Source organism: Miniopterus natalensis, chromosome 15 (genome assembly GCF_054644295.1).
Source record: "Miniopterus natalensis isolate mMinNat1 chromosome 15, mMinNat1.hap1, whole genome shotgun sequence".
Lineage (NCBI taxonomy): Eukaryota > Metazoa > Chordata > Mammalia > Chiroptera > Miniopteridae > Miniopterus > Miniopterus natalensis.
Genome location: NC_142095.1, coordinates 5297827 through 5310786, shown reverse-complemented (window position 1 = coordinate 5310786; position 12960 = coordinate 5297827). Strand labels below are relative to the sequence as shown.

At 54.9% G+C, this 12960-nt stretch overlaps 1 protein-coding gene across 1 annotated transcript; it reads left to right on the top strand.

The window, feature by feature from the left end:
• Positions 1-7961: 7961 nt before the first annotated feature.
• Positions 7962-10693, top strand: CCR9 (C-C motif chemokine receptor 9). Its single transcript, XM_016202735.2, has 2 exons — positions 7962-7982; positions 9495-10693. Exons 1-2 carry the CDS (start codon positions 7962-7964, stop codon positions 10581-10583), a joined length of 1110 nt encoding a protein of 369 aa, XP_016058221.2. The 3' UTR covers positions 10584-10693.
• Positions 10694-12960: the final 2267 nt, after the last annotated feature.

Sequence of the window (12960 nt, the reverse complement as noted above, 5' to 3'; positions counted from 1 at the left end):
CCCAGACTGTGGTCCGTCCAGACAAGGGAATATTATTCAGCACTAAAAAGAAATGAGCAATCGAGCCATGAAAACTGCTCTAAAAATATAAAGTCTATTTTTTTAAAAAAAAAAAAGCCATCAGCACGTCTCATTGTCTGTCATCGCGGCTGCTGCAGTCAGCAGGGTGCCCTCCCTCGGTCTGGGTGTCAGAAGAGGGAGGGACGTGGGTGCTCTGGACTCACTCCGATGCCTCCCCAGAGTCAGACACGGGCGAAGGGACAGTGGCAGGCTGAGCACAGGGGTCTGGCTCCTGTGAGGCCCAGCTCGGGCGAAGGCTCACCCGTCAGCCGGCTCTGGCAGGTGGGCCTCAGGCTGAGAGCCTGTGGAGAAACCACGAGCTTTGCTGTTTTCTTTGAAGTCTCCCACGAGGCAGCCCTGAACTGTTAGACGTGGAGGTCGGGTCATGTCACTGTCTACACAAACCTTAGTGTCCACAGAAGCCTCAGGCCTGGCGTCAGATCAAAACGACGACCCCGGCCTCCAGTCCCCTCGTGATGGGGGCAATCGGGGCGATCGGGGCCCCACCATTTCTCTGGCTGCCCCTCAGCCCTCTCTGTCCCCCCTTCCCCCCGCATATGGGTCTCATCCTGGATCACGGCCAGCTCTCCCTGCTGACAACTGACTCCTAACTGGCCTTCCAACTTTCAGTGGCTATTCATGGTAACTGACTTTGGCAAAAGGGAAGGGAGGAGCTCCCCAGCAGGCCCCTCTGCCCCTGGGGAGAGGACGGTGGTCGGGCCATGCGCCAGCTGCCCTGGGCTTGTATCGTAGACTGAGCCACCCCAAGGCTCTTGCTTAGGGAGAGGTATTAGCTGCTGAAAGGTGGGGCAGTCTGGACCTGTCCTGTCTACCATGGTGGCCAATATGTAGCTGTTTACATTTAAATGTAAATCAATTTTAAAATATCACTTTCTCAGTCACCTAACCAAGGTTCGTGTTGATTAGCTACATGTGGCTGGTGGCTGCACATGGAATGGTGCAGACACGGGCCTTGTGGAAAGCTCAGTGGGATGGCTCTACCCCAGATTCCCAGAACTTATAGGACGGTCATGGTTTTCACTAATGTAATCAAACTGTGATCAGCAAGTTCCTAGAATTCGCTGCTAGGCTGCAGCCACGGCCAAGACCCCAGGGCCCCCAGCCCCACGGAGCTGGGGGCAAAAGGAGGGGCCTCATGGGTTCCATTCCTGGGAACTTTGCCGCTGGGGCCCTGCCGCTGCTCCCACCAGCCCCTCCCCCCGGACTCCTGCTAACCCCGCGCGGACACCGTGGGCTTTCCAAGGGCAGACGGCCCCGGTCCACGAAGAGTAGGAACCTCGCGCCGCCCTCTTCCGAAGACCCCAACGTGCTCGCGGACTAGCGCTCGCCCAGCACGTATGGGAGGCTCAGGAGGAAGACGAGTTTACGAACCTGGTCTAGACATGGGGACCCCGCAAGGCAGAGGATCGAAGCCGAACTGTGTTAGACACTCGGAATGTGGGAATGAGGGTGCGCGAACCCCTGCGCCTGGCCCCGGGACCTGGGGGGGCCTCCCCTTCCGCAGGGCGAGAGTGCACGAGGGAACCTGCAACCTCTTGGAATCACCAGCTCTGAACTCTACCTGCAGAGAAAGAAAGGCAGCAAAGAAAACAAGAGTGGGGTTTTCCCCGCCAGGAATGAACCCAAACCCCACGACAGCTAACAGGATCACGGTCGCCCCGGGCCCCCCCGAGAAATGAGTAAGCTCTCTCCCACTTCCTGGCAGCCTTGGGCCTCCCAGCCTCCTCTCTGCATCCCAGGGCAGGGGACCCGGGGCCCTCAAGCAGCTCGCCCAGGACCCGGTGCTACCTGTGTCCCTGCCTCACCTGGACCACCGGGATCCCACGGTCCCCCGATGGTGCTTTTCTTCCCCCACTCCCCTTCCTGCCACCGTCTCCCCGAGCCAGCCCGTGGGCAAGCAGCGGCCGCCTGGGACGCCTTAGCTGGGGAAGAAACAGCCTGAGCCAGGAGAGGGGGGAAGCACAGCCTCTCCCCGCAGCCTCCCTGCGGCCTTCCCGGCCCCAAACGCAGGGGAGAAGCAGCTTCTCGGCTCCCTGCCTGGAGCCCAGGGAGGCAGGCAGGGGGGCGCCCTCCCCTCGGGTGCCCTTCCTTGCCTGCCCGCTGTTGCCATCGCCCAGGGCCAAGGGAAAGGCTGATTCTCGGTCACGCACCGGCTTAGGCGCGATGCTCAACGAACGTGGGACGAGGGAAGGGGACTCATGGCTCCGTGGAGGCTGCCGAATCAACCGCTGCTTTCATTCTTACTGCTCAGGGTCTGCGCCTTCGGAGGGGCTAATCGTTGGCCTCTCCTATGGAGACAGTCAATCCCACTGCATCTAACTCATCGCTTTTTTCTGCCCAGATTGGAGGTGACTGACGGCCCACCTGGCTGGGAGGGCCGCTCGCTGGAGAGCACCGAGTCCACAGGGCGGTGAAGGGGCTGGAAAGAGGAGCTCGGCCTCCACCGGGCTGTGGTTGTGATTTTTCCCCAGAACAAACATAAAAGAGGAGTCTGTCATAATCACGACAAGGAACCCACTTGGGGCTTTTCTCTGTGCCCAGAGAGGGTTCGATTGCGTTGTGACCCAAGGCCCCACCGTAGCCATGGCTGGGAAGACTTCCCCTGCGAGCCTCATTAAAAATATAACATTTTGTATGTTGAGGCTTTTTCAAACTTTCATCTAAACCTCTATAATTAATCAGATGAAACATTATCAGATGAAAATAAAACCTTACTGTATTGGACCTCAGGGCTAGGTGCTTGTGGCCCTCCACCATTCCCTGTGTTCCTAGGTGGGTCACCCATGGGCTCACTACAGTAGCACCGTTTGCTAGGCTGTCAGAGAGGACAGGCCCGCTGTCCCTGGCTAACCGGGGTTCTCTCACACCTGCCATGTGGTGAGTGTGACCAAGGAACTAGTTTTATTTGAATTAATTTAAATTTAAATAGGCACATGTGACCACCAGTGACTGTACTGGAAGGCGCGGCCCTATGGGTTCAGGCCAAGGCCTAAAGGGCTCCGTGGTGATGGACAACGCTGGGGGGATGATCCCGCACAGGCCCGTTCAGACACCGCCACCTGAAGAGGCCTTCCAGATGCACACCGTCAGCTCGCCCGCGGCGCACGGCTCTCACCGGGACCCCGCACTTCCCTTTTCCTGCGAGTGGCTCCGCAGCCCAGGAAGGGGCGTCTGTGCACGGTCAGCCCGTACACGCGTCTCCAGAGGAGATGGTTTTGGCTTAGCCCAGCAGTTCCTGGCTTTTCATTTCTGGTTGCAAACCATCGACTCTGCTAATTGCTGAAAGCTGCAGCTGGCGACACCCCCCTCCCCACCCTCCCGGGCCACCCCACCAGTGACAACACAGACAGGGGTGGCCTGGCTTCCTTTCTGATGTTTACAGCGGGTCGCCGCCTGCTCAGAGCTCATAGAAGCCTAGCCTCTCGCCCCCGGCAGACAGCGGGCGGGCCCTCCCGGCAGCTGGGGGTCACCTTCTCCTGGAGCCTCTCCTGCCGCCCTCGCTGTGAGTATCACCCTTCGTTCTCCCCTCGTCCCAGGGTCACCTGTGCCCTCAGTTGTGTGCCGTCACAACAGCTTCTAAAACCCAGGCTTTCGTGTGCTTGTCCAGTGGTCATGAGAGCCAGGATCCTGGGGTGGGGAGTGAGATGCCCAGGAGCTATGGTTAAACAGGTTATAGCCCATCCAGGCCGAGAAATACTCGGCGGCCATTCAGTTGGGTGTTACAGCTCCAGGTTGAATTGGCATTAAAAGTGGTCCACGAGGGACTGTCCACAGGAAAGCAAGGTGAGCACTGTGCCTGCAGTCGCATTTCCTTACCATGCAGAGCGTGTGCGTGCGTTCCAGAGAAACATCTAGGACGGGGCGCCTCTGACAGTTACCATGGCTAAACTAGGAAAGGGGCGTCTGCCTTTTTCTTTTCTTATACATGTTTGCTTTGGGGGATTTTCTCGGTACAGTGTGGAAATACTCCTTTATGACCAGAAGCAGCCAAGCTACTTTTTGTTAAATGACTCATCAAAGAATACAGTTTTGTCTTTTCAAACACACCCCCCTGTTGGTTTTTAATCAGCTGCTGCTCCCCAGCCGGCTGGCGGGGCAGGGGAGCCGTGCGGAGCGTTGGACGGGGATGGGGTGCAGCCGCCAGTGTGCGTGGGCCTGTCCCCCGCGGGACGGAGCAGGCCCAAGCCGACAGACGGCCTCTTTCTAACAACATCTGTCTATCTGCTCTGAAGCCCCACTCACAGGCTCGTACTGGAGCCCCCAGGGCCCAGGTCGGTGCCTATGGGGGGGGGCTGGGGGGGCGCCTGGTCCTGGAGCAAACTGGACAAGATCAAAGGAAGGACTCACACTCCCGACTCCTGTCCGGTTCCAGGCTAACTTGTCTAAAAGGCACGTTCCATTTTTGGAGACTCAGCAACTCCCTTGCTTTCCTCTACCTCCAAGACAACCCCCGGCCCCCATCTCCTGCTTTTTGCCTTTCATGCCTCTGTTGATATGTTTCCCTGCCCTGGGGCAAAGTTCTTGGACTAGGTTGGCTGTGACCTCCATGTTCATTGTATGTCCCCATGATCTCCAGCCTTCAAGGGCCAGCAAAAACATCACCTCCTCAGTGAAGTCCTCCTGGGTTTTTCCCAGTGCTGGAGAACATGACTTCTTTCCCTTAATTCCCGAAGCAGTTCATAGCATTTACCGTTGTTGGTATTTGCAGCCATGAGCTAGCCACTGGGCTCGAATGTGAGCTGGGGGATGAAGAACGGCCCGTTCTCACGCAGCTCTCTGCGTCCCGCAAAGGGCATTCACGCACAGCGCTGCCCTGACCCTCCCCACGAGCCCTTGGACTAGGTTGGCTGTGACCTCCATGTTACAGATGCGGAAACCCAGCTCAGGGAGGGTGCGCCACTCCTTGCCACGGTCCCACAGGCAGGAAGGGATGACCAAGGGGCAGATGGGGTCTTTCCCTTCTGGTCCTTTGTGTCCCCCCGCCTCACCCGCGGTGCTGCAGGACACAGGCTGGCTCTACAGACTTGGGCGGCGCAGAGCCCGTAACGAGGCCGCTCTGAGCAGTAAGGAGAGATTTGGGCCATCGCTGCATCAAACAGCAGGACACTCCCAACAGTTTCGGTGTATTTTGTCATATACCCGTCCCCCTGCCCCCTGTTTTTCCCTCCTTCTCAAGGGCAAGAAGAAAATGAAACAAGCTCTAAGACTTTGCAGTTTATGAATGAAATATTCAAAAAGTATTCTGACAAAGAGTAGAGGGGGGGCCCGACTGGTGTGGCTCAGTGGTTGAGCATTGACCTATGAACCTGCAGGTCGCAGTTTGATTCCCGGTCCCGGGACGTGCCCGGGGTGCGGGCTCGATCCCAGTGCAGGGCGTGCAGGAGGCAGCCGATCAGTGACTCTCATCACTGATGTTTCTCTCTCTCTCCCTCTCCCTTCCTCTCTCTGAAATCAATAAAGACATATTAAAAAACAACAACAACAACAGTAGAGGGGACTACAGAGAAAGGCTGCTGGTCGCTAGGGAGGAAGATGGTTCATTTTTACTCTTTGGCTCTCTCCAAATTCCCTACGAGCCAGAAACACATTTATCGTGGAGGAAAGACAAGCCTGGATAAAAAGCCGAGCCTGATGCCGAGACCGCTCTCGGGCCAGCGGCCCGCAGGCCGGCGGGAGTGGCCCCAAGTTCCTCCTTTGGATGAGCTTTGCAAACAGCTTCACGGGGCGGAAGAGCACTGGGGCTTCTTGTTTTCAAAAAAGCTGAGAGGTTGTTTTTATGACAGCTCTTAAAATAAGATTTCATGCACAAAGTAAAACATTTAAATAGTTCACAAAACCTAAAGGGAAAAACAGAAGTCTCACATCCCACCGGCCCCTGTTCAAGCTCCTTCCAGAAAACGCTTCAGTATGACTCAGCAGCGGGGTGCGGACCTTTAACATGCATTTTCAAAGATCACGCGACACGGTCCCCAAACCCGGCCTCGCTACCTAATGATCTGGGTGACCCCCTTGTACCAGCGTGAGGTCCATTTCACTCTATTTATTGGCTACGGCTGGTTTATTGAACGGATGTATCAGAATATTACCAATCTCTGGATATTTAGGTTGTTTCTAGTTTTTTTGTTCTGGAAAAAAAAAATGCTGCAACCTATATCCCTGTCCGTGAATCTTTACGTTCTTTTGTGAGAACACTAGTGGGGCGTGTTTCCAACAGGCGAACGGCTGAGTCTGAGCTGCTGTGCTTGGTGATTTTGACAGATACGGCTGAACCCTCTAAAAAGATCACCGAAATCTGCACTCCCCACAGCAGCGTGGAGGCCTTTCCCCAAACTCTTACCAACATCACTACCATCGATCCCTGTTTTCAGCCTGAAATATATAAAGTGTTTTCCAACCAATGTCCCCCAAATCAATCTTCCTATCCCCCAAGCTGTAGTAAAATTAAATTGGTTGAACTGGGGATCTTCCAAACTTAACTGGGCAATTTTTTAAAATACATTTTTTTTAAGAGCATGACTCAGAAGAGAGACGGGAGGGAGGGAGAGACTGATAGAGTCAGTAGGCAGCCCGTAATTAGGGGGAGATCCTGCGAGGTGAGGTAAGTTTCCTATTCCTCACCACAGGTTAGTTTGCGTTTTCTAGAACTTCATGCAGTGGAGTCGCACCGCGTGTTCTGGCCCGGCCTCCGCCCTCGGCGCGCCTGCGTGAGACCCAGCGGGCGGCTGTGCGCATCAGCCGCTCTCCTCGGCTCCGGCCTGGGGGCGGTCCCCGTTCTATTTACCCGCTCGCTGCACCTGACGGATGCCGGGCCTGTCGCCAGCCTGTGCCCGTTGCACCTAAAGCTGCTATAATGCTGGCAGATCGGTGTTTGTGCGGACACAGGCTTGCGTTTTCCTTAGGGAAACGCTCGGGCGCATGGCTAGGCCACACGGGGCGTGCATGCACGTACACTCTTCGCATTTTACGAAACCAACAAATCCGTTTTCCAAAGTGGTTGTACCATAGGGCATGCTCTGAAAACCACTGGGCTTTCAGAAAAGCAGGATGAGTCACGACGCTGTGTTATGAAAAGGAAACCTACAGGTTAGGGTCGAGTCGCTGAAGGAGAGTTTTCTTCTAGAACCTGGGGTGTGGCGCTGGACACGGCAGGTAAGAACGGCACCGCCCGCTCAGGCACAGACCCTGCCCTGGAGGGACCCAGCTGCCGTCCCCTTGGTCTTCCGGGCGTCTGGGTTTTACAGAGACTCGAACTCATGGAAATAACAGTGGAGGCCGACTCCAGCCAGCTGAGGCCCTGCGCCTCAGGCCACTACCTTTCCTTTGTAAACGAGCCTGGGACTCCCCTTTCCTGCTGGAGTCGGGGTCCAGGGAAAATAGGGCCCGTCACCCTTCTCTGAGCTTGTAAACTGAGCGCGCAGGTAGGCGCTGGGCGCCGGGGCCCTGCAGGAGAGGAACCCCAGCTTCCATGTCCCTGCCACCTGGTTACCCAGAGTCCCTTCCCCTGCGGAATCTGGGCCAGGGCACTCCCGGGTCACTGCAGTCCTGTGACCTTCAGGTTGATAAAATGGGGGGAGGGGAATTCAGCAGAGAAGGGAGGCAGGAGAAAGGGGGCTAAGGAGCTAACGGGAGCAGGGCGAGCTGGGATGCTGAGCCAGGGCTCAGAGGCAGGGCTCCTCTCAGCTGCGCCAGCAGCCCCGGTGACGCTGGAATCTGGGATACCTGATGGCTTAACGTGGACCCAGCCCTTGCTTGAGACTTTTTTTCATGGGAAACACAGGTGTAACATTTAGCCTCCGTCCCTAGGTGTGCATCGCTGCTCGTTGACAAGCCCTCGCTGACTTTTGCCTTCCCTCTAGAAGCGAGCTCGCCTCCGACCCACCATGACACCCACAGAATTCACAGTGAGTACGGCTCCTGCAGTGCACTCTGGTCTTGCCTTTTTTGGGGGTGTGGGGAAGAATCCGCCGTGGGGGGAGGATGTCTCTGCAAGGTTTCCTGGGGTAAGATCGCTGCTAGCAGCGCCCCACAGAGATGGCTGATAGCCGGTGCAAAGGGCTTTGCAAACAGGAAGAGCCAGGAGCCCCTTTGGGGTGTGTTGTGAAGATGGAGGAAAAGGCTATTTTAGATTTTAGCTCCCCCCTCCCTCCCTCCCTCCTTCCTGGCTCAAGGGCTCATGTCTCAGGGTCCTGATCACCGGCCCTTATTTCCACTTCCCCTAGCAGGGGTTCTAGGCTGGCTCTGGGCCAGGAACCCACCAAAACTGTAAGGAGGGGGGTGTGTGTGCACATGCACGCATTTGTTGTGTGGGTGTGCATATGTGTGAGTGTGCATTGTGAGGGTGTGTGAATGTGCGAGTACATATGTGCACGTGAGCGTGAGTGTAGGCGTGTTTGTGGATATGTGAGTGTATGCATGAATTGTGTGTGCTTGTGTGTGTGTCTGTGTGTGTGCTTGTGAGGACCAGCGTCCTGGGAGTTTGCCCTGTATAACTGCATAGGGCCCTGTACTTAGAAGTGCCACTTGCTTGATTTAATGATCTGCTGTCTTGAAATTCTTAACGAATTTTGAACAAGGGACCCTGAGAATGACATAGTCTGTCCTGGTGCTCCTGTATGTGCATGTGTGTGAGTGCGTGAGAGTGTGTACATGTGGATGTGTGTGCATGTGTGAATGTGTGTATGTGCATTTGTGTGAGAGTGTGTGAATATGTGGATGTGTGTGTATGTGCATGTGTGAGAGGCACGGATGTGTGTGTATGTGGATGCGTGTGCATGTGTGAGCGTGCATGAATGTGTGTGGATGTGTGTGCATGTGTGCATGCATGTGTGTGCATGTGTGAGTGCACGAATGTGTATGTGGGTGTGTGTGCATGTGAGTGTGTGCATGTGTGAGTGTGTGCATGTGTGCATGTGTGTGTGCATGTGTGCATGTGTGTGTATGTGTGCGTGTGTGAGTGTGTGTGTGCATGTGTGAGTGTGTGTGTGTATGCAGTTGGTGCTGCTGGAGCAGAGGACCCATCATTTTCAGAAGACCTAGAGGGATCTGGACCCAGACAAGCCTCCGAGGACCTTTTTGGGGAGGCCAGAGTAGAGAAGGGACAGTCAGAAGCATTCAGAGCGTGAAGAAAGTTAGTGCCCATCGTGGTCCCGAGGGGTCCTACCCCAGCAGAGCGCCTGCCGCGTGTCCTGCAGTTGCTCCCTGGCGTGCGCCCTCCCACGCGAGCAGGAGCCACGTCTGCCTTACGCGCCTCTGCAGCTGCAGCTTCAGCGCGTACAGAGGACCTGCCGTATCGCAGGCGCTCAGGAAACACTGTTGAGTAAACAAGTCTGCTATGATCCGCGCAGACGCTCTGAGTCCCTATGAACCTCCAAAAGGTTGTCCTTGACCTGATGCCGTCCGGCGTCTCCTTGCAGAGCCCCGACCCTGGTCTGCCCGATGACTTCAGCTATGACTCCACGTCTTCCATGGATGACTACGCGAACTTCAACTTCACGGACCTCTTCTGTCAGAAGAGCAACGTCAGGCAGTTTGCGAGCCACTTCCTGCCGCCCTTGTACTGGCTCGTGTTCCTCGTGGGCTCCGTGGGCAACAGCCTGGTCATCCTCGTCTACTGGTACTGCACCCGGGTGAAGACCATGACCGACACGTTCCTGCTGAACCTGGCAATCGCCGACCTCCTCTTCCTCGCCACGCTTCCCTTCTGGGCCATCGCCGCCGCCGACCAGTGGCGATTCCAGACCTTCATGTGCAAGGCGGTGAATAGCATGTACAAGATGAACTTCTACAGCTGCGTGCTGCTGATCATGTGCATCAGCGTGGACAGGTACATCGCCATCGCCCGCGCCATGCGCGCGCAGACCTGGAGGCAGAGGAGGCTGCTGTACAGCAAGATGGTCTGCGTCGCCGTCTGGGTGGTGGCCGCCGCTCTCTGCGTCCCGGAGATCCTCTACAGCCAAGTCAAGGAGGAGGCCAACGCCACCATCTGCGCCATGGTGTACCCTCGCGACGACAGCACCAGACTGAAGTCGGCGGTCTTGACCCTGAAGGTGATCCTGGGCTTCTTCCTGCCCTTTGTGGTCATGGCCTGCTGCTACACCATCATCATCCACACGCTGACCCAAGCCAAGAAGTCCTCCAAGCACAGGGCCCTGAAGGTGACCGTCACCGTCCTTACCGTCTTCGTCCTCTCTCAGTTCCCCTACAACTGCATCCTGCTGGTGCAGACCATCGACGCCTACGCCGTGTTCATCTCGAGCTGTGCCGTTTCCACCCACCTGGACATCTGCTTCCAGGTCACGCAAACCATTGCCTTTTTCCACAGTTGCCTGAACCCCGTGCTCTACGTTTTTGTGGGCGAGAGGTTCCGCCGGGATCTTGTGAAAACCCTGAAGAACCTGGGCTGCATCAGCCGGGCTCAGTGGGTCTCCTTTACAAGGAGAGAGGGCAGCTTGAAGCTGTCGTCGATGTTGCTGGAGACGACCTCGGGAGCTCTCTCCTTCTGAGGGACCTTCTTTCTCGCTGAGGTGGAAGTGACAATAAATACAGACACAGCTTCCCCACCCACGGGACCAGAGGGACACCAAAGAAGAGAAAGGAAGCGAGAAAGAGGAAAGTCAGAAAGGAATGAATTGGAACATTATTAGCCTGAGTCAGAATTCGCCAAGGCAGAGTTTCCAGAAACTCCCTGGCAGTCCCAGGATGTTGACTGGCTCCTGGCGGCGATGCCTGTGACTTTCGAAGGACTGATCGGCAGCGCTGCAGACGAGCCTGGCCGCCCTCTGACCTCTGGAGGAGGTGCCTGAGAGCCTCACAGTGCTCTCAGCTCTGCAGCCACCCCTTCTGAAGGAAACAGAAGCACTGGCCACTGTATACAGTCCACGGAAGCACAAGGTTTCATGAGAACTCTCACCTCTGGGGAGTTTCTGTCCTGGTTTTGAGGCTGATGCTTGTGCCAGGTCTTAGAGATTCTTAATCTAGAATCTTTCCAACCTCAGGTCTAGTTTCCCTCTGGTCTCCTCGATCTGTTCTGGGCCAGGGAGGGTCCTTGTGCCTGTTTTGAAACTATCTGCAGGACTGGTCGGTGGGCCCCAGGGCAACCGACCATCCCAGCAAGCCACCCGGATTCTGTAGGCTCCCAGCCCATCCCTGTGTCCTGCTGGAGCTTCTGCGATTCCACACCTGCCCGCGGGCTGATGCGGGCGAGGATTCGGCTCGTCCACGGGGGTCGTGGAAGCGGTCTTCTCAGCCTGGTGGGAGAACCGGCCCTGGCTCGGCTGTGGGCTCGCTCTGCCGAGTGGCTTTTGTGATGATCCACTGGCTCCCTCTACAGTGGGTTGGCCCATGGCCTGCTGGTTGCTGAGGCTGCAGGAAGGACGTTTGCCTCCTTGCTTCTACTTTTTTACTGCACAGTGAGTGCTAACGTGTTTAAAAGCTTTCAACTTAGAGATTAGCCTGAATATAATTTTTTTTTTCTGCTTTGTGTCTTTCTTTTAGCTATTTGGCAAGTTTATCACATTTGCAATCATTTCGTATACTAGAAAAGTGCTTAAAAATTTTTAAAAATTTACTTTTCCATTACAGTTGACATACAATATTATATTAGTTTTAGGTATACTAGAAAAGTAATTTTTAATGTATATTTAAAAATCTGTTACCGGTCACTTTCTTCACCCTCTGTATTTTAAATATGTACGATTACAGGGAAAATAGCCATATGAAGAGTGTGAAGAGGAAGAGACTGGGAAAGGAAATAAAATCTCCAAAATACTGGAAACCGTCTTGGATGGGCCGCTTTTCTCTCCTCTGGTCTTTTAGAATTGTCATCCAGGCCTATAGAACACTCATTCACTCATTCAGCAAACATTTGTATATACACCGTGAACCTTTCTACTCACTGAGGTCATAATGGGAATACAACAGCTCTTTCCTTCAGGATCCTTACATCCTAGAATGCGGAAAAGCCACGTGCCACGTGGACTCAGATGGGAGAATGGTGTGAGGGGCTCTGCCAGGTGATACCCCGTGGCTGGTGAACTTGTGTGGCTTGTCAACTGGTTTGCAGGGAGTTCCCAGGACAAGCCGCTCACATGGGAGCCTCCTTGGGTGAGCCCTTGGACACTCAGCTTGGTGTGTGTTCCCGATCTGGTATATGAGCCAAACACACTTGCCCCCCACACAGTGCCTTGTATGTAATAGACACAATATGTTAAACTAATAAATTTGTTAAAATTTAAAATTAATCATTTGTCAAATCTGTATGCCAGTATCAGACATCAGCTGCCAGGAAACTTTGAAAAATATAAAGATTGACAACCTTGAGCAATGGTACATTACGTCCTTAGGGGAGTAACGCTGTCCTCTTGCCTACAGGCCGCCTGCGAGGAGAGGGCTGTCCAGGGAGCGCCGGCTAGAGCGGGCTGGACACAGTGCCTCCCATGGCCTGGTGAGTGGCCCAGACCGCTGCGGGCCAGCTCCTGAGAGAGGCGTGTGCTTCTAAGCTCTTCCATCGGCCCATAGCGGTTGTTACAAATAGTCCTGCAACCAGCCCCAGTGAAGGGGCGTTTCCAAGATGGGCTTTAGTACACAGCGAAGGCTGCCATTAAGGGTGAGACTTTTGGACTCTTCCGGTGGCTTTCTGATATAATCAATGAAAAGCGTCACGCGTGTTCTGTGTTTGTAATCTTTGAGCAAGTGTGCTTGGTTTTCCAAGTCTGAGTTGGCCTCATATGTTGGAGCTTAACATAGAGTCTAGGTCAGGGCCCGGGCAAAATCACGCTCTGCCTGCCCTCCCACCCCGGGCATAGCAATTTCTGGTTTATGGAAAACTTATAAAAAATCATCAGATAATCTATGTTCCGGTGAAATGAGAATGGTTTAGAG

Bases quoted from the DNA above. Each gene is read 5' to 3' on its own strand.
- CCR9 (XM_016202735.2), top strand. From the start codon at position 7,962: ATGACACCCACAGAATTCACA. The intron at 7,983-9,494 runs GTGAGTACGGCT...GTCTCCTTGCAG, and splicing joins TGACACCCACAGAATTCACA to AGCCCCGACCCTGGTCTGCC.